This window comes from Oncorhynchus keta, unplaced genomic scaffold (assembly GCF_023373465.1).
Source record: "Oncorhynchus keta strain PuntledgeMale-10-30-2019 unplaced genomic scaffold, Oket_V2 Un_scaffold_515_pilon_pilon, whole genome shotgun sequence".
Lineage (NCBI taxonomy): Eukaryota > Metazoa > Chordata > Actinopteri > Salmoniformes > Salmonidae > Oncorhynchus > Oncorhynchus keta.
The window spans coordinates 507,892-535,295 of NW_026290954.1; the positions used below are offsets into that span (position 1 = coordinate 507,892).

The window sequence follows — 27,404 nt, forward strand, 5'->3', positions numbered from 1 at the left end:
GTGGAGACTCCACACCGTCCCTGGTTGTGCGGTGTGGAGACTCCAGTCCCTGGTTGTGCAGTGTGGAGACTCCACACCGTCCCTGGTTGTGCGGTGTGGAGACTCCACACAGTCCCTGGTTGTGCGGTGTAGAGACTCCACAGAGTCCCTGGTTGTGCGGTGTGGAGACTCCACACAGTCCCTGGTTGTGCGGTGTGGAGACTCCAGTCCCTGGTTGTGCGGTGTGGAGACTCCACACAGTCCCTGGTTGTGCGGTGTGGAGACTCCACACAGTCCCTGGTTGTGCGGTGTGGAGACTCCACACAGTCCCTGGTTGTGCGGTGTGGAGACTCCACACCGTCCCTGGTTGTGCGGTGTGGAGACTCCACACAGTCCCTGGTTGTGCGGTGTGGAGACTCCAGTCCCTGGTTGTGCGGTGTGGAGACTCCACACAGTCCCTGGTTGTGCGGTGTGGAGACTCCAGTCCCTGGTTGTGCGGTGTGGAGACTCCACACCGTCCCTGGTTGTGCGGTGTGGAGACTCCAGTCTCTGGTTGTGCGGTGTGGAGACTCCACACAGTCCCTGGTTGTGCGGTGTGGAGACTCCACACAGTCCCTGGTTATGCGGTGTGGAGACTCCACACAGTCCCTGGTTATGCGGTGTGGAGACTCCACACAGTCTCTGGTTGTGCGGTGTGGAGACTCCACACAGTCCCTGGTTGTGCGGTGTGGAGACTCCACACAGTCCCTGGTTATGCGGTGTGGAGACTCCACACAGTCCCTGGTTATGCGGTGTGGAGACTCCACACAGTCCCTGGTTGTGCGGTGTGGAGACTCCACACAGTCCCTGGTGGTGCGGTGTGGAGACTCCACACAGTCCCTGGTGGTGCGGTGTGGAGACTCCACACAGTCCCTGGTGGTGCGGTGTGGAGACTCCACACAGTCCCTGGTTGTGCGGTGTGGAGACTCCACACCGTCCCTGGTTGTGCGGTGTGGAGACTCCACACAGTCCCTGGTTGTGCGGTGTGGAGACTCCAGTCCCTGGTTGTGCGGTGTGGAGACTCCAGTCCCTGGTTGTGCGGTGTGGAGACTCCAGTCCCTGGTTGTGCGGTGTGGAGACTCCAGTCCCTGGTTGTGCGGTGTGGAGACTCCAGTCCCTGGTTGTGCGGTGTGGAGACTCCAGTCCCTGGTTGTGCGGTGTGGAGACTCCACACAGTCCCTGGTTGTGCGGTGTGGAGACTCCACACAGTCCCTGGTTGTGCGGTGTGGAGACTCCAGTCCCTGGTTGTGCGGTGTGGAGACTCCACACAGGACAATACATTAAATGCTTTGTTAGTTTGAGGATTTAGAAGTATTGCCACCCCTGCATTTATGAAAGGTGTATTTCAGTGTCCCAAAAAATAAAGTATGAATCTTTAAAATGCGTCAGTGTCCCCATGTAAGGCTCGTATGTTCATATATCTGACAAGGCCATATTTTATTCTCTTCACAAATACAGCAATTTCAAAACATTTTTTAAATCATGCACATCAAAAAAATGGTGCTTCACAGTGTGGGCATCTTTACAGTATGTGACAGCCTAAACATACTAAGTATTGCATAGTGTATGCGCTCTGCCAACGATGTCAGAATGTTTCACATTGTTAAACAACGTGCTGTAATCCTTAGAGCTGGTGTGGGTAGTGGTTCACTAGAGAACCAACTATTGGTGAGATCGAGAGTTGGGGGGGGGGGTTTACTAAATCAATCTGTCAAACTAAGTGATCCCTTGTCGACGTTTATTTGAGAAAAGCATCAAGCTTTTTCTGGATATTGTCAAACGAATCCATTCCCATGTAGTCCGCCTGGCCCTGCTCCCATTTCTGCTTGCGTTCCTCAGAGGTCTCGGGTGGCACGTATGGCTCGGTGTGATGGGGCTCCTGGGACGTGCTGCTACACTGAGGGAGGAAACGCGTGCTGCTTCCCTGGAGGAGGAAACAAAACAAATATTAACATCTAGAACGGAGATTTGATGAATTCAGGAAAAAGCTACAAAACTAAAAGCTAAGGAGACACACCCGTACAGCTACACAATGGAAATATGAATAAAAAGATTTACATATCAACTTCACAACAAACCATCAAAACTGTACAAATATTTAACTCAACAGGCAACAAAGTCAAGATTTTACTGAGTTACTGATCATTTAAAAAGGAACTCAGTCAATTGAAACACATTCATAAAGGCACTAATCTATAGATTTCATAACTGGGAAAACAGATGAATCTGTTGGTCAGTATGTAGCATGACCAACATTTGCCTCATGCAGCGCAAAACATCTCCTTCACATAGAGTTGATCAGGCTTGTTGATTGTGGCCTGTGGAATGTCACTCCACTTCAATGGCTGTGCATTGCTGGATATTGCCAGGAAATGGAACACTCTGTCGTACATGTTGATCCAGAGCACCCCAAACATGCTCAATGGGTGACATGTCTGGTGAGTACGCAGGCCATCTTCAGCTTCCAGATATTGTGTACAGATCCTTGTGACGTGGGGCTGTGTATCATCATGCTGAAACATGAGGTGATGGTGGCAGCGGATGAATGGCACAATGGGCCTCAAGATCTCGTCACGGTATCTCTGAGCATTCAAATTGTCATCAATTAAACACAAGTGTGTTCATTGTACCATAACCCCACCATGGGGCACTCTGTTCACCATGTTGACCTTGGCAAACCGCTCGCCCACACCATACACGTTGTCTGCAGTTGTGAGGCCGGTTGGATGTAATTTGGAAATGCCAAATTATAAATTAACGGGGAATTGCTGCAGTAATCATTCCAAATTCCTCAACTTGAGACATCTGTGGCGTTGTGTAACCAAACTGCACATTTTAGAGTGACCTTTTGTCACCCAGCACAAGGTGCACCTGTGTAATGATCAAATCACAAATTAGCTTCTCTATACACACACACCACACCTGTCAGGTAAATGGATTATCTTGGCAAAGGAGAAAATGCTCACCAACAGGGATGTAAACAAATTTGTGCACAAAATGAGAAATAAGCTTTTTGTGCATATGGAATATTTCTGGGATCTTTTATTTCAGCTAACTTAATATAGGACCAACACTTTAAATGTTGCATTTATATTTTTGTTCAGTTCACATAGCCAGCGAACACACTGCAATAGTATTATAGGGCTAGACGCTAAGCCAGGTTTGTGGTAGAACAGATTGCCCAGAAGAAGCAGCCATTATTAGTGACGAGCGACAAGGCGTTGTCTGACAAGGCAGCATCACAACCACCTAGTCTCCTTCAGCATACCTTCCATCCCCCTTGTGACTATAGATCTGGGACCACAGCTCATGCCAGTGACCATGATGATTACAACTTTCTTTGATCGAGGATTGGAACTATCAGACGGACGAACGAGGGTTACACATCGCAACAGCCATCAGGACTTAAGTAACACTATTTCACAAATTGACTCATCGTAATTTATATCGTTTGGTATTAATTCAGGAGGTGCGATGAGACAATATTACTTTTACTTACTAACAAGAAGTAACCATTTAATTTAATTTGTTCCAGCTGTTGATACATTCTGTAGAGGAAGAAAAGGCTAATACTTCTAGACTGACTTCCACACAGCCAGAGTGGAAGGGCTGGTCTCCGTATCCCTCCACCATCATGGGCACCACAGAAGAAGAGTAGAGGAACCACCAGTCCAGGAGGAAGCTGGGGTGTGTGGAAGTCTCCTCCCCGCTGACCCTCTTGGTCTTGGGGTCATACGTGTAGCTCCATGGCTTGGTCTGACCCAGGAAGTGGACCACCTTGGCGTTGGCACCGTATCTGGAACAGAATGCATGTTAATTTACTTCAAATGTATTTTATAAAAGCCCCGGTCAACTGCCCGGCACCCTCCACAGCAACCCACCAAAGCCCCCACCATTTCTCCTTTACCCAAATCCAGATAGCCGATGTTCTGAAAAGAGCTGAAAAATCTGGACCCCTACAAATCAGCCGGGCTAGACAATCTGGACCCTCTTTCTAAAATGATCTGCAGAAATAGTTGCAACCCTTATTACTAGCCTGCTCAACCTCTTTCGTATCGTCTGAGATCCCCATAGATTGGAAAGCTGCCACGGTCACCCCCCTCTTCAAAGGGTGGTGACATTCTAGACCCAAACTGATACAGAACAAAATCTCTTACCCTGTCTTTCTAAGGTCTTCGAAAGCAAAGTTAACAAACAGATCACTGACCATTTCAAATCACACCGTACCTTCTCCGCTATGCAATCTGGTTTCAGAGCTGGTCATCTGTGCACCTCAGCCACGCTCAAGGTCCTAAACGATATCATAACTGCCATCGATAAGAGACATTACTGTGCAGCCATATTCATCGACCTGGCCAAGGCTTTCGACTCTGTCAATCACCACATTCTTATTGGTGACTCAACAGCCTTGGTTTCTCAAATTATTGCCTCGCCTGGTTCACCAACTACTTCTCAGACAGATTTCAGTGTGTCAAATCGGAGGGCCTGTTGTCCAGAACTCTGGCAGTCTCTATAGGGGTCCCACCGGGTTTAATCCTCGGGCCGACTCCTCTGTATACATCAATGATGTTGCTCTTGCTGCTGGTGATTCTCTGATACACCTCTACGCAGACGACACCATTCTGTAAACTTCTGGTCCTTCTTTGGACACATAACGAACCTCCAGATGAGCTTCAATGCCTTACAACACTCCTTCCGTGGCCTCCAACTGCTCTTAATTGCAAGTAAAACTAAATGCATGCTATTCAACTGATCACTGTCCGCACCCGCCCGCCCGTCCAGCATCACTACTCTGGATGGTTCTGACTTAGAATATGTGGACAACTACAAATACATAGGTGTCTGGTTAGACTAAACTCTCCTTCCAGACTCACATTAAACATCTCCAATTCAAAATTAAATCTAGAATTGGCTTCCTATTTCTCAACAAAGCATCCTTCACTCATGCTGCCAAACATACCCTCGTAAAACTGACCATCCTACCGATCCTCGACTTCGGTAATGTCATTTACAAAATAGCCTGCAGCACTCTACTCAACAAATTGGGTGCAGTCTATCACAGTGCCATCTGTTTTGTCACCAAAGCCCCATATACTACCTACCATTGCGACCTGTACGCTCTCGTTGGTTGGCCTTCGCTTCATACTCTTCGCCAAACCCACTGGCTACAGTTTATCTAGAAGTCTCTGCTAGGTAAAGCCCCACCTTCTCAGCTCACTGGTCACCATAGAATCACCCACCTGTAGCACGCACTCCAGCAGGTATATCTCACTGGTCACCCCCAAAAACAATTCCTCCTTTGGTTGTCTTTCCTTCCAGTTCTCTGCTACCCATGACTAGAACGAATGGCAAAAATCTCTGAAGCTGGAGACTCACATCTCCCTCACCAACAGCTTTAAGCACCAGCTGTCAGAGCATTTTACAGATCACTGCACCTGTACATAGCCTATCTGTAAACAGCCCATCTACCTACCTCATCCCCATACTGTATTTATTTATTTTGCTCCTTTGCACCCCAGTATCTCTACTTGCACATTCATCTTCTGCACATCTACCATTCGAGTGTTTAATTGTTATATTGTAATTACTTCGCCACCATGGCATATTTATTGTCTTAACTTACCTCATTTGCACACTGTATATAGACTTAGTTTTCTTTTGTTCTACTGTATTATTGACTGTATGTTTTGTTTATTCCATGTGTAACTGTTGTCGAATTGCAACTCTTTCTTGGCCAGGTCGCAGTTGTAAATGAGAACGTGTTCTCAACTGGCCTACCTGGTTAAATAAAGGTGTTCTCAACTAGCCTACCTGGTTAAATAAAGGTGTTCTCAACTGGCCTAGCTGGTTAAATAAAGGTGTTCTCAACTAGCCTACCTGGTTAAATAAAGGTGTTCTCAACTAGCCTACCTGGTTAAATAAAGGTGTTCTCAACTGGCCTACCTGGTTAAATAAAGGTGTTCTCAACTGGCCTACCTGGTTAAATAAAGGTGTTCTCAACTGGCCTACCTGGTTAAATAAAGGTGTTCTCAACTGGCCTACCTGGTTAAATAAAGGTGTTCTCAACTGGCCTACCTGGTTAAATAAAGGTGTTCTCAACTGGCCACCTGGTTAAATAAAGGTGTTCTCAACTGGCCTACCTGGTTAAATAAAGGTGTTCTCAACTGGCCTACCTGGTTAAATAAAGGTGTTCTCAACTGGCCTACCTGGTTAAATAAAGGTGTTCTCAACTGGCCTACCTGGTTAAATAAAGGTGAAATAAATAACAAATGCCTGAGATACATTGATGAAATGTCTGATTTTGCCAGAGTAAAAATAAATGCCAGAGAGAGAGGGGGGTGGTGGGGGGAGAGAATGAAGGGCAAGAGAGAAAGGAGAGGGAGAGATTCGTCACTGACCAGCAGAGGTCCTGTCTACAAGCATAAAGGTCTTTAAATAAATAGCTTTATTTTGGCCTCAGCTGTGAAGCGTCTGCTTGATATCTAACCCAACAAGGCCTTGGGCCCTACAGTAGCTGGGAGAAGCCTTCAGGCTTTATGCTGCTGCTCTGTAAAAGCTCCCATCACTGGTAACCTGATGCCATAGCATGAGCACACTTTCATGTGACCGTATCACCTTACGCCTCTCGTTCTCACAGCCCACGCCAACAAACCTTTCCCTGCTAGGGGTTTTTACAGGTATCTACTATTGAGTCACTGCTGATCTTCCCACCTAACGTTAGGCAAGCAGGGCGTTGTAGAAAACCTCAAATATTAACTTGAGGTAGCCATGGTTTATCAATGTAAGAAATAGAGATCTATTCAGATAGTCGTTACTGCCTAAACCAGCAACTATCATATAAGTACTTTGTGGTCCTTCTGTAGCACAGTTGGTAGAGCATGGCGCTTGTAACGCCAGGGTAGTGGGTTCGATTCCCGGGACCACCCATACGTAGAATGTATGCACACATGACTGTAAGTCGCTTTGGATAAAAGCGTCTGCTAAATGGCATATATTATTATATTGAGTACCAACTGTTTGAATGCTGGAAGGTAAGTGTAGATTGAGTACTGACTGTTTGAATGCTGGAAGTGTTTGAACTGACTGGAATGCTGGAAGTGTAGATTGAGTACCGACTGTTTGAATGCTGGAAGTGTAGATTGAGTACTGACTGTTTGAATGCTGGAAGTGTAGATTGAGTACTGTTTGAATGCTGTTTGAATGCTGGAAGTGTAGATTGAGTACTGACTGTTTGAATGCTGGAAGTGTAGATTGAGTACTGACTGTTTGAATGCTGGAAGTGTAGATTGAGTACTGACTGTTTGAATGCTGGAAGTGTACTGTTTGAATGCTGAGATTACCGACTGTTTGAATGCTGGAAGTGTAGATTGAGTACTGACTGTTTGAATGCTGTAAGTGTAGATTGAGTACTTACTGTTTGAATGCTGTAAGTGTAGATTGAGTACTGACTGTTTGAATGCTGGAAGGTAAGTGTAGATTGAGTACTTACTGTTTGAATGCTGGAAGGTAAGTGTAGATTGAGTACTTACTGTTTGAATGCTGTAAGTGTAGATTGAGTACTTACTGTTTGAATGCTGTAAGTGTAGATTGAGTACTTACTGTTTGAATGCTGGAAGGTAAGTGTAGATTGCTATGCTGCTGAGGTTGTAGATGAAGGGGAGGTGTTTTGAGATATCTGCTGTTGCCCAGTTACTGAAGAAGCCATTCAAGACCCCCTGGTCTCCACCTAGAGACAGAACAAAAACATCTGTTAGCAATTACACAACAGGAAGCACAACATATTTTGCCCCAACATAAATGGTTATGACTGGTTCAAAACACCAGGAAGCCTAGAAGCAGAGGCTGGTTCAAGACTTAGTCCATCTAGAAGTACTTCTAGTATCATCATGAGCTTTGTACCCTGTCCAGGTTTACTAGACCAGACAGTGAGGCTAACAAGAAGCCCACCGCAGAAAGGCCAACGTTATTTTGTAAACAGATGCTGTGAAACAAACCCATTCTGTTAATATCCTCTGCACCCAAGCCACAACCTCAGAGACTATAAAACAGGTGGACACAGAGACGTCGCTGATCGCTACTTTCAGGAAGAATTTACTTCCTATGATGTGGTTGTCTCGCCTAGATACCTTAAGATGGATGCACTAAGTCACTCTGCTAAATGACTAACGTAATGTGAACAGGTTGTCTAAATGATAAACTTCAGAGAGAAGCATCTTTACCGATGTATGGCTCAGCTGGCTGTCAGTCATTCAGCCATCTATCCAACTGATTCACCTCTGACCCCTAAAGCCATTTGACCTCCTGCCAACGCCACCACAGGCTCCTAGTCAGGTGACTGCTCAGATCAGTCCTGACAGTAAAACTGGATGTACACAAAGTCACTCAATGGTTACATAAGATGGTCTGAAGAGAAGGTACCTTCAGAAAGTATTCATACCCCTTGACCTTATTCTACGTTGTTGTTGCAGCCCGAACTCAAAATGGATGACATTTTCCCCCCTCACTAAACGATACACACCTGAGATTCCCACCCGAGATGACAGCTGTGAGTCAGTCTCTTCCTGTCTAAGATCTGCGACATATGAGGATTACCCTTTTAAAATGGTTATCGAGCGTCGCTAGACAACCATTTCAGGTCTCGCCATTCTGCAGATTTAAGTAGATTTAAGGTGGAACATGGAACATCCACCGTCTTCTCAGCAACTCGTGTATATTTGGCCTTGCGTTTTAGGTTATTGTCCAGCTGAAAGGTGAATTCGTCTCCCAAGTGTCTGGTTGAAAGCAGAATGAACCAGGTTTTCCTCGAGGATGTTGCCTGTGCTGAGCTCTATTCGGTTTATTTTTTTTACTCCTGAAAAACTCTGGTCCTTAACAATGACAAGCACATCCATAAGATGCAGCCACCACTACACTTGAAAACATGGAGTGGTACTCAGGTGTAATATTGGATTTGCCCCAAACATACAGTTGAAGACTGAATGCAATGTTTTGAATCTTTTTTTTGTAATAATGTTCAAAAAAATATTCCACTGACATTATGGGGTGTAGGACAGTGGCACAATGTTACCCGAATCCATTTTTAAAAATTATGCTTTAAAACCTGGAAAAAAGTCCAGGGGTGTGAACACTTTCTGAAGGCACGGTACCCACAATGCTCTTTACACAGACTGCGGTGTAGGATATTTCTGGACGGTTGGATGGGGGTGGTGGCAGCAAACACAGCACTCCTCTCTCTCCTAACAGCCATGCATTTGTTACGTCAGAAAATAGCACTAAGTGACCTTCTAATAGGTGGATCTTTCATTTAAAGCCAATATCTGGAATCCATTTCAGATCTGATACTTTGTGTAGGTCTCCAGGTCATTAAAAGCTGAGCCACAGCCAGAAAGCCTCAGACAAATACTATTCCCTCCAGAAAAGGTAGAAATCCCTCTTCTCTTAACTCAACAGTAGTCAGCTCCAGCCACCACACAGCACCAGCCGGCCACCGCACAGCACAGCACCAGCCGGCCACCGCACAGCCTCACAGCACCAGACAACCACTACACAGCCGCACAGCACCAGCCAACCACCAGGTTGACAGCTAGTCATTCCAGGGTTTCTTTATTTTTTACTATTTTCTACATTGTCGAATAAAGACATGAAAACTATGAAATAAGTGTTAATCAACCGCGCCAGCCCAGGGCCAGACGCAAGCGCGCCAGCCCAGGGCCAGACGCAAGCGCGCCAGCCCAGGGCCAGACGCAAGCGCGCCAGCCCAGGGCCAGACGCAAGCGCGCCAGCCCAGGGCCAGACGCAAGCGCGCCAGCCCAGGGCCAGACGCAAGCGCGCCAGCCCAGGGCCAGACGCAACCGCGCCAGCCCAGGCGCACCGCGCCAGCCCAGGGCCAGACGCACCGCGCCAGCCCAGGGCCAGACGCAACCGCGCCAGCCCAGGGCCAGACGCAAGCGCGCCAGCCCAGGGCCAGACGCAAGCGCGCCAGCCCAGGGCCAGACGCAAGCGCGCCAGCCCAGGGCCAGACGCAAGCGCGCCAGCCCAGGGCCAGACGCAACCGCGCCAGCCCAGGGCCAGACGCAACCGCACCAGCCCAGGGCCAGGACTTCCACAGGAGTTTATATTCTCCATTCTAGGTAACCAATAGCTACCCTTGCATTCAGACTTTCTTGCACCAGCTCTTTACATATGCTGCTGTTAAGGTTTACCATCTGGGATCACTTATCCCTTTTCTCTGCATTGTTGGGAAGGGCCTGTAAGTTAACATTTCACTGCTAGTCTACACCAGTTGTTTCCAAAGCCTGTGGCAAATAACACTGGATTTGATATCCAGTCACTATGCTTTAGCCATCCAGAGATATAAATAGCAAAATGTCTGAGCTGACAGAGTGTCTATCGCTATATGATAAAGTCACTATACAGTCAGTCACTTTCCACAGATGTATTTATAGGAAACGGTCTGGGCAGCCTGGCAGTGTGGCTCACAGTGCCAGCATGTAGTGTGGTAATCACACAATGTACAGAACATCACGAAGGACACCCCTGTATTCCTCTGGTAGTTAAACGTTGTGGTGTCAGTGGATTTCTGTTTGGTTTAAACGGTTCCCGTTGAAAAACATTTTGCCACAGATTAAGAGTTTTGCAAAGGAATCTGACTAATGAAAACAGCCCAGGTGTTTGTCAAACACTAGAGGCCGACATTCCGCCACACCAGAGGCCGGCATTCCGCCACACCAGAGGCCGGCATTCCGCCACACCAGAGGCCGGCATTCCGCCACACCAGAGGCCGGCATTCCGCCACACCAGAGGCCGACATTCCGCCACACCAGAGGCCGGCATTCCGCCACACCAGAGGCCGACATTCCGCCACACCAGAGGCCGACATTCCGCCACACCAGAGGCCGACATTCCGCCACACCAGAGGCCGACATTCCGCCACACTAGAGGCCGACATTTCGCCACACTAGAGGCCGACATTTCGCCACACTAGAGGCCGACATTTCGCCACACTAGAGGCCGACATTTCGCCACACTAGAGGCCGACATTTCGCCACACTAGAGGCCGACATTTCGCCACACCAGAGGCCGACATTCCGCCACACCAGAGGCCGACATTCCGCCACACCAGAGGCCGACATTCCGCCACACCAGAGGCCGACATTCCGCCACACCAGAGGCCGACATTCCGCCACACTAGAGGCCGACATTCCGCCACACTAGAGGCCGACATTCCGCCACACTAGAGGCCGACATTCCGCCACACTAGAGGCCGACATTCCGCCACACTAGAGGCCGACATTCCGCCACACTAGAGGCCGACATTCCGCCACACTAGAACGAGGAAGTCTTTAAATGACACACCAACAGCTGAGTAACCTTCTCAGAAGAGGCTCACATTCCTAGAGATGACAGACACACGTAAAAGGTATGAAAGAGGTCATTGAGTAATCTACACCCAAGGTTTCACAATCCACCAGTCAAATTACAACATGGAGAAAATGTATCTTGTGCTGGAGGTTGAGGACAAACTAGCCACACGTTAGTGGTCCATCTACTGTACACAGAGCGTGAGCAGGAGGACCTTTAAACTGGAGACTGTAGGCTCTTTGTTCAACAGTGTAGCGCTGTGTCTGCAGTCCAAACCACTTGTTTCTACAGTTTATTAATAACAGAGGGGCTGAAGTACTATCCGTCTATTGTCAGCCCAACCCCAGGCCGGCCAGATACCCCCCTTGAGGCTTCACTCTAGCAGAGAGGTTTCAGAAAGTTATTGAGCCCAAGAATCTTCATTTAGAGGGGCTGAGCAGAAGCCAGCAGGAATGCAGCTCTACCCCTGAGGGCACTGCCAGTGTACCTTGGCAGCAGATGATACTGAACCACAAGTCCAGCTACTGCCTCACTACCACCTGGACAGCATGCAGTAATAAAGGGGAAATTGTATTGAGGCGCCCCCGGCCCAAGACCTGAAGTCTGATCTCTCCTGAACCATTTCATCACTCCGATCTGCCATTGCCCAATAGTTGGTTAGCCTGCGCTACACAGCCACGGCAAAAATGACTGGCACAATAATGGCCCGACTGTTTTCCAGTTGTAGTAGAGAGCCGGAGCATAAGTGTTAAAGGTCAGAGAAGACCAACGCTGACTAAAAACACTGCAGCTCTAGCCAGTTAGCATACCGCAGCGCTAGCCAGTTAGCATACCGCAGCGCTAGCCAGTTAGCATACCGCAGCGCTAGCCAGTTAGCATACCGCAGCGCTAGCCAGTTAGCATACCGCAGCGCTAGCCAGTTAGCATACCGCAGCTCTAGGCGCCTCCAACAAGCTAGTGTGGGCTATGGAGAGACTGCGTTCTTGGATGATAAGTGATCGTAGTTTGTTTTGTCCCAGGTTGCTTTTGTGTCATACCAGCCCTGACAGGCCGAGAGCCATTCCGCTGAGCCCGTTGTACCTCTGTATATTAAGTCAAAGCTTTCTGGGTTTTTTGTACCTGTGGTTCAGTATCATCTACTGCCAAGGTACACTGGCAGTGCCCTCAGGGGTAGAGCTGCATTCCAGCTGGCTTCTGCTCAGCCCCTCTAAATGAAGATTCTTGGGCTCATTAGTCAAAGCTACTACGACTTTCTACCATCACCTCAACCAAATACTAAAGATTGCTGTGACTCACAGGTGACAAAAGACCATGTTAGAGGGAGAAAGGCAGGGAACTTGTTCTGCCAAATATTACAAAGATACAAATTGTCTGAAAGGGATTGGCATAAATGTAAAAATATACCAGTTTCATTTGAAGAAAACGTGTTGACAGCTGCCCCATACAGGTTGCAAAATAAAAAATGGGAAGAGATGTGCAATGTACCAATTCCACAGCACATGGTTTATAAACTGACACATAAAACCACTTGATTTGGTTTAACTTTAACTTATACAAACCTATTTCCACCATCAGAACGAGAGATCTCAATCTCATCTCGGTCTCTTCACAGCAAAATCTAAAATCACTAGATTATCTATTCTGGTATAGTAGTATGTAGCTTGTTTCTGGTCGCCCGCAGACCAGGCGTGTGTGCCCGCAGACCAGGCGTGTGTGCCCGCAGACCAGGCGTGTGTGCCCGCAGACCAGGCGTGTGTGCCCGCAGACCAGGCGTGTGTGCCGGTCCCATGAAGAGTGGGGGTGGCAGATGGGTAAAAACCCAGAACACACCAAACCCTACTTTGATGGTACCACAGCTTTTATCTTAAAGAGTGGTCTGCTTGTGTTACCGTTAGATTCCTACAGCTCATTAATACATTCTCATCTGCAGGTTTTGGTCTGGCTACCAACTGTTGTATCAGAGGACTGAAGTTTGGATTATTTTAAAAGTGTAGAGACTTTAGGAAGCAACAAATCAAGGGGTTTCATTTTTCTTCTCCTCTTGGTGTTAAGAAACGTTCCCCTGAACCCAGGCCCAATGGTTGTGGAACTTCTGACTCCAAAATGTAACCTAGATCAGGGTTGGGACTGACACATTAACATGAGTCGGATGTGTAAATTGTACAAGACAAAAGACTGGGTTCATAAGTTCTCAGTTCTGTCTGCAAACGGACAAACAAATATTTTCTAAATCAGTCTATAGGCTCGACTGGCTGATGTTTAGCGATGTGACCAAGTGAATAAGGGAGTCATTTATATTAAAGACGGATATGTAAATATTAAAAAAAATGTAACTTGGCAAGTCAATTAACAAATTTATGACGGCCTACCCCGTACGACAATGGGCCAATTGTGCGCTGCCCTATGGGACTCCCAATCAAGGCCGGTTGGAATCAAACCAGGGTCTGTAGTGACACCTCCAGCACTGAACTGCAGTGCCTTAGACCTCTGCGCCACTCGGCAGCCCGTAGGCAGCAGGTAGCCTATTGGCTAGAGCGTTGGGCCAGTAACCAAAAAGTTGTCAGGGATTCGATCGAGCAAGGTAAAAAAACATTCTGTTCTGCCCCTGAACAAGGTTAAGCCACTGTTCCATCAATTAAATAAGAATTGAATTTCCCTAGTTAAAGGTGAAATTACATTTAATGAATTAAAGTTCTCATCTAAAACCAAAGCAGTTTTTAGAACTGAAACTGCAGTTATCAAAAGCTAATGAACTTAGATTTAATAGGATGCTATGGGACACCTGCAAAAATACAACCCCTTGATTCACTGACTGAAGTTCTGTGTGGTTGGGGGAAGAAAATGCTGATGCAATTATTTATTTTAGGGTATCTAATATTGAGAAGGATTTTCAGTATTTACAGTTGGCTTTTGAAAATTCTGTGGATATATTGAATCAACATCTCAAGACAACAGTCAGAAAGTTAGCTTGGTCGCAAATGGGTCTTCCAAATGGACAATGACCCCAAGCATACCTCCAAAGTTGTGGCGAAATGTCTTAAGGACAACAAAGTCAAGCCATGACCTCAATCCTATAGAAAATGTAGGCAGAACTGAAAAGGTGTGTGTGAGCAAGGAGGCCTACAAACCTGACCCAGTTACACCAGATCTGTCAGGAGGAATGGGCCAAATTCACCCCTTATTGTGGGAAGGTTGGACCATGGAACACTACAATATGCTGCATGACCTACCAGCAGACCATGGAAACACTACAATATGCTGCGTGACCTACCAGCAGACCATGGAAACACTACAATATGCTGCATGACCTACCAGCAGACCATGGAAACACTACAATATGCTGCATGACCTACCAGCAGACCATGGAAACACTACAATCTGCTGCATGACCTACCAGCAGACCATGGAAACACTACAATATGCTGCATGACCTACCAGCAGACCATGGAAACACTACAATATGCTGCATGACCTACCAGCAGACCATGGAAACACTACAATATGCTGCATGACCTACCAGCAGACCATGGAAACACTACAATATGCTGCATGACCTACCAGCAGACCATGGAAACACTAGTACAATATGCTGCATGACCTACCAGCAGACCATGGAAACACTACAATATGCTGCATGACCTACCAGCAGACCATGGAAACACTACAATATGCTGCATGACCTACCAGCAGACCATGGAAACACTACAATATGCTGCATGACCTACCAGCAGACCATGGAAACACTAGTACAATATGTTGCAAGACCTACCAGCAGACCATGGAAACACTACAATATGCTGCATGACCTACCAGCAGACCATGGAAACGCTACAATATGCTGCATGACCTACCAGCAGACCATGGAAACACTACAATATGCTGCATGACCTACCAGCAGACCATGGAAACACTACAATATGCTGCATGACCTACCAGCAGACCATGGAAACACTAGTACAATATGCTGCATGACCTACCAGCAGACCATGGAAACACTACAATATGCTGCATGACCTACCAGCAGACCATGGAAACACTAGTACAATATGCTGCATGACCTACCAGCAGACCATGGAAACACTACAATATGCTGCATGACCTACCAGCAGACCATGGAAACACTACAATATGCTGCATGACCTACCAGCAGACCATGGAAACACTACAATATGCTGCATGACCTACCAGCAGACCATGGAAACACTACAATATGCTGCATGACCTACCAGCAGACCATGGAAACACTACAATATGCTGCATGACCTACCAGCAGACCATGGAAACACTACAATATGCTGCATGACCTACCAGCAGACCATGGAAACACTACAATCTGCTGCATGACCTACCAGCAGACCATGGAAACACTACAATATGCTGCGTGACCTACCAGCAGACCATGGAAACACTACAATATGCTGCGTGACCTACCAGCAGACCATGGAAACACTAGTACAATATGCTGCATGACCTACCAGCAGACCATGGAAACACTACAATATGCTGCATGACCTACCAGCAGACCATGGAAACACTACAATATGCTGCATGACCTACCAGCAGACCATGGAAACACTACAATATGCTGCATGACCTACCAGCAGACCATGGAAACACTACAATATGCTGCATGACCTACCAGCAGACCATGGAAACACTACAATATGCTGCATGACCTACCAGCAGACCATGGAAACACTAGTACAATATGCTGCATGACCTACCAGCAGACCATGGAAACACTACAATATGCTACATGACCTACCAGCAGACCATGGAAACACTAGTACAATATGCTGCATGACCTACCAGCAGACCATGGAAACACTACAATATGGACCATGGAAACACTAGTACAATATGCTGCATGACCTACCAGCAGACCATGGAAACACTACAATATGCTGCATGACCTACCAGCAGACCATGGAAACACTACAATATGCTGCATGACCTACCAGCAGACCATGGAAACACTACAATATGCTGCATGACCTACCAGCAGACCATGGAAACACTACAATATGCTGCATGACCTACCAGCAGACCATGGAAACACTACAATATGCTGCATGACCTACCAGCAGACCATGGAAACACTACAATATGCTGCATGACCTACCAGCAGACCATGGAAACACTAGTACAATATGCTGCATGACCTACCAGCAGACCATGGAAACACTAGTACAATATGCTGCATGACCTACCAGCAGACCATGGAAACACTACAATATGGACCATGGAAACACTAGTACAATATGCTGCATGACCTACCAGCAGACCATGGAAACACTACAATATGCTGCATGACCTACCAGCAGACCATGGAAACACTACAATATGCTGCATGACCTACCAGCAGACCATGGAAACACTACAATATGCTGCATGACCTACCAGCAGACCATGGAAACACTAGTACAATATGCTGCATGACCTACCAGCAGACCATGGAAACACTACAATATGCTGCATGACCTACCAGCAGACCATGGAAACACTAGTACAATATGCTGCATGACCTACCAGCAGACCATGGAAACACTAGTACAATATGCTGCATGACCTACCAGCAGACCATGGAAACACTACAATATGCTGCATGACCTACCAGCAGACCATGGAAACACTACAATATGCTGCATGACCTACCAGCAGACCATGGAAACACTACAATATGCTGCATGACCTACCAGCAGACCATGGAAACACTACAATATGCTGCATGACCTACCAGCAGACCATGGAAACACTACAATATGCTGCATGACCTACCAGCAGACCATGGAAACACTACAATCTGCTGCGTGACCTACCAGCAGACCATGGAAACACTACAATATGCTGCGTGACCTACCAGCAGACCATGGAAACACTACAATATGCTGCATGACCTACCAGCAGACCATGGAAACACTACAATATGCTGCATGACCTACCAGCAGACCATGGAAACACTAGTACAATATGCTGCATGACCTACCAGCAGACCATAGAAACACTACAATATGCTGCATGACCTACCAGCAGACCATGGAAACACTACAATATGCTGCATGACCTACCAGCAGACCATGGAAACACTACAATATGCTGCATGACCTACCAGCAGACCATGGAAACACTACAATATGCTGCATGACCTACCAGCAGACCATGGAAACACTACAATATGCTGCATGACCTACCAGCAGACCATGGAAACACTACAATATGCTGCATGACCTACCAGCAGACCATGGAAACACTAGTACAATATGTTGCAAGACCTACCAGCAGACCATGGAAACACTACAATATGCTGCATGACCTACCAGCAGACCATGGAAACACTACAATATGCTGCATGACCTACCAGCAGACCATGGAAACACTACAATATGCTGCATGACCTACCAGCAGACCATGGAAACACTACAATATGCTGCATGACCTACCAGCAGACCATGGAAACACTAGTACAATATGCTGCATGACCTACCAGCAGACCATGGAAACACTACAATATGCTGCATGACCTACCAGCAGACCATGGAAACACTACAATATGCTACATGACCTACCAGCAGACCATGGAAACACTAGTACAATATGCTGCATGACCTACCAGCAGACCATGGAAACACTACAATATGGACCATGGAAACACTAGTACAATATGCTGCATGACCTACCAGCAGACCATGGAAACACTACAATATGCTGCATGACCTACCAGCAGACCATGGAAACACTACAATATGCTGCATGACCTACCAGCAGACCATGGAAACACTAGTACAATATGCTGCATGACCTACCAGCAGACCATGGAAACACTACAATATGCTACATGACCTACCAGCAGACCATGGAAACACTAGTACAATATGCTGCATGACCTACCAGCAGACCATGGAAACACTACAATATGGACCATGGAAACACTAGTACAATATGCTGCATGACCTACCAGCAGACCATGGAAACACTACATGACCTACCAGCAGACCATGGAAACACTACAATATGCTGCATGACCTACCAGCAGATCATGGAAACACTACAATATGCTGCATGACCTACCAGCAGACCATGGAAACACTACAATATGCTGCATGACCTACCAGCAGACCATGGAAACACTACAATATGCTGCATGACCTACCAGCAGACCATGGAAACACTACAATATGCTGCATGACCTACCAGCAGACCATGGAACACTACAATATGCTACATGACCTACCAGCAGACCATGGAAACACTACTCCGATAGACCTTTGTACAAAAGCGCCAATGGTTAGCTCTTCAAAATACAGAAGTCATGGGATGGGAAATGGACGTTACATTTCTTAACAAAACAAAAGGAAACATTACAAACTAACACGTACCATCGAAGCTGCCATGTTCTGCGCAGTACTGGAGCAGTTTGCTGTACGTCTCGTTGGAGGGTCGGAACACGAACACGCCGGAGTTGAAACAGTCTGGCCAGCCGGGATCCGGGGCCGCAGACAGCTCCTCTCTGTCAAACAACTCATCTATGTTCTGTACCACCTGCAACAAACGCATACAGGTGAACTCTACTGCAGCTACCTGGAGGACAGACAGGTGAACTCTACTGTAGCTACCTGGAGGACAGACAGGTGAACTCTACTGCAGCTACCTGGAGGACAGACAGGTGAACTCTACTGTAGCTACCTGGAGGACAGACAGGTGAACTCTACTGCAGCTACCTGGAGGACAGACAGGTGAACTCTACTGCAGCTACCTGGAGGACAGACAGGTGAACTCTACTGTAGCTACCTGGAGGACAGACAGGTGAACTCTACTGCAGCTACCTGGAGGACAGACAGGTGAACTCTACTGTAGCTACCTGGAGGACAGACAGGTGAACTCTACTGCAGCTACCTGGAGGACAGACAGGTGAACTCTACTGCAGCTACCTGGAGGACAGACAGGTGAACTCTACTGCAGCTACCTGGAGGACAGACAGGTGAACTCTACTGCAGCTACCTGGAGGACAGACAGGTGAACTCTACTGCAGCTACCTGGAGGACAGACAGGTGAACTACCTGGAGGACAGACAGGTGCAGCTACCTGGAGGACAGACAGGTGAACTCTACTGCAGCTACCTGGAGGACAGACAGGTGAACTCTACTGCAGCTACCTGGAGGACAGACAGGTGAACTCTACTGCAGCTACCTGGAGGACAGACAGGTGAACTCTACTGCAGCTACCTGGAGGACAGACAGGTGAACTCTACTGCAGCTACCTGGAGGACAGACAGGTGAACTCTACTGCAGCTACCTGGAGGACAGACAGGTGAACTCTACTGCAGCTACCTGGAGGACAGACAGGTGAACTCTACTGCAGCTACCTGGAGGACAGACAGGTGAACTCTACTGCAGCTACCTGGAGGACAGACAGGTGAACTCTACTGCAGCTACCTGGAGGACAGACAGGTGAACTCTACTGCAGCTACCTGGAGGACAGACAGGTGAACTCTACTGCAGCTACCTGGAGGACAGACAGGTGAACTCTACTGCAGCTACCTGGAGGACAGACAGGTGAACTCTACTGCAGCTACCTGGAGGACAGACAGGTGAACTCTACTGCAGCTACCTGGAGGACAGACAGGTGAACTCTACTGCAGCTACCTGGAGGACAGACAGGTGAACTCTACTGCAGCTACCTGGAGGACAGACAGGTGAACTCTACTGCAGCTACCTGGAGGACAGACAGGTGAACTCTACTGCAGCTACCTGGAGGACAGACAGGTGAACTCTACTGCAGCTACCTGGAGGACAGACAGGTGAACTCTACTGCAGCTACCTGGAGGACAGACAGGTGAACTCTACTGCAGCTACCTGGAGGACAGACAGGTGAACTCTACTGCAGCTACCTGGAGGACAGACAGGTGAACTCTACTGCAGCTACCTGGAGGACAGACAGGTGAACTCTACTGCAGCTACCTGGAGGACAGACAGGTGAACTCTACTGCAGCTACCTGGAGGACAGACAGGTGAACTCTACTGCAGCTACCTGGAGGACAGACAGGTGAACTCTACTGCAGCTACCTGGAGGACAGACAGGTGAACTCTACTGCAGCTACCTGGAGGACAGACAGGTGAACTCTACTGCAGCTACCTGGAGGACAGACAGGTGAACTCTACTGCAGCTACCTGGAGGACAGACAGGTGAACTCTACTGCAGCTACCTGGAGGACAGACAGGTGAAACTCTACCTGCAGCTACCTGGAGGACAGACAGGTGAACTCTACTGCAGCTACCTGGAGGACAGACAGGTGAACTCTACTGCAGCTACCTGGAGGACAGACAGGTGAACTCTACTGCAGCTACCTGGAGGACAGACAGGTGAACTCTGCAGCTACCTGCAGCTACCTGGAGGACAGACAGGTGAACTCTACTGCAGCTACCTGGAGGACAGACAGGTGAACTCTACTGCAGCTACCTGGAGGACAGACAGGTGAACTCTACTGCAGCTACCTGGAGGACAGACAGGTGAACTCTACTGCAGCTACCTGGAGGACAGACAGGTGAACTCTACTGTAGCTACCTGGAGGACAGACAGGTGAACTCTACTGTAGCTACCTGGAGGACAGACAGGTGAACTCTACTGTAGCTACCTGGAGGACAGACAGGTGAACTCTACTGTAGCTACCTGGAGGACAGACAGGTGAACTCTACTGTAGCTACCTGGAGGACAGACAGGTGAACTCTACTGTAGCTACCTGGAGGACAGACAGGTGAACTCTACTGTAGCTACCTGGAGGACAGACAGGTGAACTCTACTGTAGCTACCTGGAGGACAGACAGGTGAACTCTACTGTAGCTACCTGGAGGACAGACAGGTGAACTCTACTGCAGCTACCTGGAGGACAGACAGGTGAACCCCCCCCCCCCCTCATACCAGTGTGTGTGGGTTCTTGAAGGTCAGAGTATCGTGTGTATCTCACCAGTGTGTCTGCATCCATGAAGACACATTTGGAGTATTGTGTAAGGGTCCAGCAGTGTAGCTTGGTGAAGGTGACTCCCAGGTCAGGTCTCTTCATCAGGTCCAGGTTAGCTGAGTCTCCGCTGTCCAACACATCCACCAACAGTACCTCGTCGAAGATCTTGAGAAGCACTCCCCTGGTGGAGGTGGAGGAAGAGGAAGAGGAGGAAGCAGAGACTGCATGACGTACCGTCAACATGGTGTACAGTGGAAAGCATTCGGAATAACTGCAGTGGTGATGAGTCAGGGGCATAGGGCGGGGGCCAGGGAACACCTCTAGGGGGCAGAGGGCGGGGGCCAGGGAACACCTCTAGGGGGCAGAGGGCGGGGGCCAGGGAACACCTCTAGGGGGCAGAGGGCGGGGGCCAGGGAACACCTCTAGGGGGCAGAGGGCGGGGGCCAGGGAACACCTCTAGGGGCAGAGGGCGGGGGCCAGGGAACACCTCTAGGGGGCATAGGGCGGGGGCCAGGGAACACCTCTAGGGGGCAGAGGGCGGGGGCCAGGGAACACCTCTAGGGGCAGAGGGCGGGGGCCAGGGAACACCTCTAGGGGCAGAGGGCGGGGGCCAGGGAACACCTCTAGGGGCAGAGGGCGGGGGCCAGGGAACACCTCTAGGGGCATAGGGCGGGGGCCAGGGAACACCTCTAGGGGCATAGGGCGGGGGCCAGGGAACACCTCTAGGGGCATAGGGCGGGGGCCAGGGAACACCCTCTAGGGGCATAGGGCGGGGGCCAGGGAACACCTCTAGGGGCATAGGGCGGGGGCCAGGGAACACCTCTAGGGGGCATAGGGCGGGGGCCAGGGAACACCTCTAGGGGGCATAGGGCGGGGGCCAGGGAACACCTCTAGGGGCAGAGGGGCGGGGGCCAGGGAACACCTCTAGGGGCATAGGGCGGGGGCCAGGGAACACCTCTAGGGGCATAGGGCGGGGGCCAGGGAACACCTCTAGGGGCAGAGGGCGGGGGCCAGGGAACACCTCTAGGGGCAGAGGGCGGGGGCCAGGGAACACCTCTAGGGGCATAGGGCGGGGGCCAGGGAACACCTCTAGGGGCAGAGGGCGGGGGCCAGGGAACACCTCTAGGGGCAGAGGGCGGGGGCCAGGGAACACCTCTAGGGGTATTCAACTCCTACACAATGATCCGGACAAGACAATCAGCTGTAAAACCCGAACTGTGTGAGCTACAAATGTCGCCAATAAGGAGAAACTCACGAACACAACCGTGCCAGTTGGTTGGCTCTACGACATCCACAAGTTTAGGGCAGTCATCTGAACACTGTCCTGGACGTCCTCGTTTCTCACAAAACCAACTGTCCAGACCCAACGGTTGGAGCCACAATATCGAAAAGGGAGCCTAGCGAACACTAAGGTGTCAGTTGTTCTGCCCTACAATGGACATGCTTCATGAGAGTCATCTGACACTAACACAGTACCGGGTTTGTAAAAATGGCAGAAAGTGCATGGGGTGAAATGTGCCAAAAATAACACAAGTAGACATGTATTTTCTTACATTCTCAGATATAGGACAGACTTCAAATCCTTGTTCCTTACAACTTCACTTAGATGACATGTATGAATGTGTCATTCAAATGATTTCTATGGGCTATAGCAGTAAAGGCCAAACTCAATATTTCATAAAATAATTGATAGATATACCAATATGGGGTCCTACAATTAAAAATTAAAAAACAGCCAAATTAGATTTTATGGCCATGAAACTCCATTTGTTAGCTTAGTAGGTATTGCATAGACCTATACGGGCATTAAGGGAAATGTAACTGGGAAGTGGCAGGTTCTTACATATATGGTCAGAGTTCAACTCACACGTCCTCTGCTGGCATTCTGTAAACAATGCATATTATTGTATACTACTCTCAAAGTACATTTGTCTCAACTCTTAGGTCCTACAAAAATATTCTTAGAAATGTTTACAAATGCTCAAATATTGGAATAAGATTTGACAAAATATATCACCAATTACTTTTCCAAAAAATACAAAATAAAATATTTTTCCTTACGATAGAGGGGAAAAAGGCTATTTTGTCATTACAAACATTAATCTGTAATTTTCTACCATTTTGTGCCACTCAAGCCTTTCCCCTATCCAGCCATGCCATTCTCTAGCCTACTGCTACAGGTACCAGCCAAAACAAAGGAAACAAAGCATTTTAACAGGGCATTGGGCCACCATGAGCTGCCAGACCAGTTTCCATGCCCCTTGGCATCGTTTCAATGCCCGTTGGCATCGTTTCAATGCCCGTTGGCATCGTTTCAATGCCCGTTGGCATCGTTTCAACAGTTGTCTGGAACTTCCTGTGTGGAAGCTCCTGCAACATACTTTGTATCCTTCATTTACTGGCGTTTCCTTATTCTAGGCAGTTACCTGTAGAATGGACGGAGGGGCATCGCACTGAATATTACACTGCCATTCCTTCATCCGCAATGTCATGTGCACAACATCTGAGGAACTGAATCACTACATTGAACACTTTTCTGAAAAGACGTATTTCATCCCAACGAGGATGATGAAGAATTTACTCCAAACCTGCGATTTAATTTCAACAAGTGAAACCATTTACATTTGGTTGTAAAACATTGTCCTTTAAAAGAGGTTCTTACTTGCAGGGATCAGAGACGTGGGGGCCGATCATCACCACCAGCCTCCTGGTTGTCTGGTGGTTCCTCAGGGACTTGCCCAGGACCATGGCTCCCCTGGCATAGTTGTCATTGGTGGCCAATGTCACAAAAGCCTGGTCTGGATGGGGGGCATAACTTGTTAATACAAATTTAGGAATAACATTTGCATTTGGTTCAAATGGTGTGAATGCTACTCTTAAAACATTCCCCCAAAAATACTTTGTAAGGACACTAATTTTTTTATATATTTTTTAAACAGGGTGTCACATTGAGATTAAAAATCTATTTTACAAGAGAGCCCTGTACACATTACAATCAAAACAGATTAAAACATATACGTATGAAACAATATCATTCAGCACAATAAAATGTTATAAAATCAATCCCATTTAACTACATAGAGGTCCTCAATCAATAATGTCAACTGCCTGAGGGGCACCAGCACATCTAACCTCAGTGAACTCTGCAGATTGATCCACAAAATAGGGGCAAAAACTAAACAGATTTCCCCAAATCTGTGGAGACTGGAGGGATCTCTCGTGTCATCGATTCCTGTGAACGGGTAAATTATGATTCTTATCCTAGTTAATGTTACATAGAGGGGGTTTGTTAGTTCGTTTTGTAAATCATAGGGAATGCAGCTCTTAAAAACAGAGGTCCATCCCACATGTTTATACAGACTACAATGAGTCCTAAAACGGTCCTGTGATGAAACGTAATGGGAGACGGCGTCCGAGGGGTTTAAAACAGGTTGTGCTACATGTAAATACCACCAACATCCAACACAGGGAGAAGTTTGAATAATATATTATTTTTAATACTAAGGATTGATTTATTTCTATAACAAACAAAAAAACCTTAGCCAGAGTTTCTATATATTCATTACAAAGGACAATTTATCAATTCCAGACTCCCAGGTACTTCTACTGAGAAACTTCACTGCTTGACATGATGAAATCCTGGTTGAGAACAAATGAACAACGAAACAGCAAGTGAGTGAACAGAACAGGTTTTTGATGATGTTTTACTGGTTATGGGGACATGGGGAAATGCCAACAAAATAATGTGTTGGTGCATGTTGCAACTATTTGGCTGTATTAGAATGCTTAAAAGGCAGGTAAAATGTTAAATATCGGCATCGGGTTTTACACATGGAAAATACCGGACATCGGTCAAAACTCATATCAGTGCATCAAACTAACTCAAATTGTATTTGTCACAAGCACTGAATACAACAGGTGTAGTAGACCTTATCGTGAAATCCGTACTTACGAGCCCTTAATCAACAATGCAGTTGAAGAAATAGAGTTAAGAAAATATTGAGTAAAGTAAAAAATTGTGAGGGAGTAATGTCCAATGGTCTGTGGCAGTTTTAACAACTACACCAATGTCTGAATGCCAGACAGAATGGCCAAGGTATTGATGATGTCTACTTTGGCATGCTGTGCCAGATAGGAAAATCTATGAAATTGCCCATACACTCACGTCTCAACAATGAAATGATTGTGAGCTAACAAAGGGCAAATAGATTCATTATAATTATAATGCCAAATGTAGAAACTGGCAGTTAATATTAGCAGGCCTGGCTGGTCAGTTAAACAACCCCCTGGTATAGTAAACACTACACTTGGTTTTGGGGGCCAACTGGATAACAGCCTGGTAAAAAGAGACCACTGAATACAAAACCTCAAATTGTGTTCAGATGCCAAACCAGGTAGAGCCAGTGAAAGGATGCATTTCCAACTGTACCTCCCTCCCACCCCGTATTGCCATTGGGCCCAAGAAAACAGCTGATGTTATATTAGAAGCAAGAAACCCCAAATCAATCTGCCAACCAAAAAAAACAGTTCTACTGGATCTCTGCAACTCTTACTGGTAAAATGCACTTTATGATAAGCACAGAAAGACATGCTGTTGGCCGTCAGGCCTCAACCCACTGAATATATGAAGATCTAGAAAGTGCTGCCATCACAAAGGCAGATGACCATGGCATGACACCTTTTGTAAGTCATGGGGACAGGATGTCAGGAACTACACTTGTCAGTGTGCACCTTGTATTGACTTTAGGTAGGCCTATAAAAGCTTAATATAATAAAACGTGGCGAGAAGGCTGTGTAGGCTTACAGGACATACAGTTTCACTTGGAACAGTAATTCAGTAAACAAGTAGTAGGATACGTCTAGCTGGCTACAGCAATGCAGGTACAGTGCGATTTAACCTAACACTAGATCTACACTGTCGTCTAGGATTGATGTCCTCCGTGGACCGGCTCGTACATAAAGCATTCTCCATCTCAGGCTACAAAGGCATCATTTTTTCTCCTTAACTATATTTAATGACAGGCCGTCAAAAAGATAAATACTATCACTTTATTGGTCAAGTGTGCAGGCGGTCCAACCAAAAGATGTCTTCTGCTTTTCACCAAACACCTCTAAATAAAGACAGGTTTTGGAGGTGCGGGGGCTGCTGTGCCTTGCTTAATGGCACAACGGCAGGAATCTACGATTTGATTCTAGAAACCCTCTAAATGAAGGCCAGAATTGACGCATTGTACTGAGCCCAAAACTTGTGGTTTTCGATAATATATATTTTTTTAGGTTACTGTAACAAGCTTTAACGGTGGGCTCGTTTTTTCCACCAGTTCCCAGTTGTATTAAAGTCTAAACGCAGGATGAGAGAGACCCTTTGAGTAAGAAAATGATTCATTTGCAGCCTGAATGGACGTTGTTGAACCGGTCCACACCAGTATTAACGGCTGGGTACATCAGTGCCAGACAGCACCGACTGAGAGGTCCCTGTCGGCTGTTTAGGGTACGTGTGAATATGGGGTTACAACTAGGGAGACACTGAGCAACAGCGAAACTCATTGACCCAACCGTTATCCACACAGCCGTGAAACGTATCGATACGGCTCTATTAAGAAAGTCCATGTTGCAAAACACTCGGTGATGGAAAGCGGAAAATAGACTAAACGACTCAGACGGTTTCCACATGCCGGTTGTGTCACGGATCGACAAAAACTAAAATAACGGCAACAAACCAAGCTGTACATTTCTCAACGTGCCTGCCATCCCATCATTTATATGCGACGGACATTGCTGCAACTCCACAGTAACTTTTTTAGCCTCTGACAGTGGGAACAATCACGACCAGTTAGTTTCCACCGTGTCTGCCACAGCCAAAACTTCCATCACATCACCCAAGGATTACATTGTAACAAACCGTCACGTACCTTTTGACATATTGCTGGTAGAAGTTGCAGATCCTCTGTAGATTAGACACAGCACCTTCGTTAGGAAAGGACAAGCCTACGACATGGAGGTGAATTTATAGACGCATGTAGACAGTGGGTCACGTGACAGGGTCTTGGCGCACACCCACTCCTGCACT

General features: G+C 47.4%; 1 protein-coding gene across 2 annotated transcripts; it reads right to left on the bottom strand.

Annotated features, from left to right (window-relative positions):
- Nucleotides 1-1,436: 1,436 nt before the first annotated feature.
- gyg1b (glycogenin 1b) lies at nucleotides 1,437-27,404 on the bottom strand. Of its 2 annotated transcripts, none has more exons than XM_052516599.1 (7): nucleotides 27,247-27,404; nucleotides 23,997-24,132; nucleotides 21,341-21,515; nucleotides 18,756-18,918; nucleotides 7,618-7,744; nucleotides 3,604-3,814; nucleotides 1,437-1,942 (listed from the first exon to the last, which is right to left on the bottom strand). In XM_052516599.1, exons 1-7 carry the CDS (start codon nucleotides 27,254-27,256, stop codon nucleotides 1,757-1,759), a joined length of 1,008 nt encoding a protein of 335 aa, XP_052372559.1. In that variant the 5' UTR covers nucleotides 27,257-27,404; the 3' UTR covers nucleotides 1,437-1,756. The 2 variants fall into 2 exon arrangements, with proteins under 2 accessions (XP_052372559.1, XP_052372558.1); XM_052516598.1 differs by having other exon boundaries at nucleotides 3,592-3,814.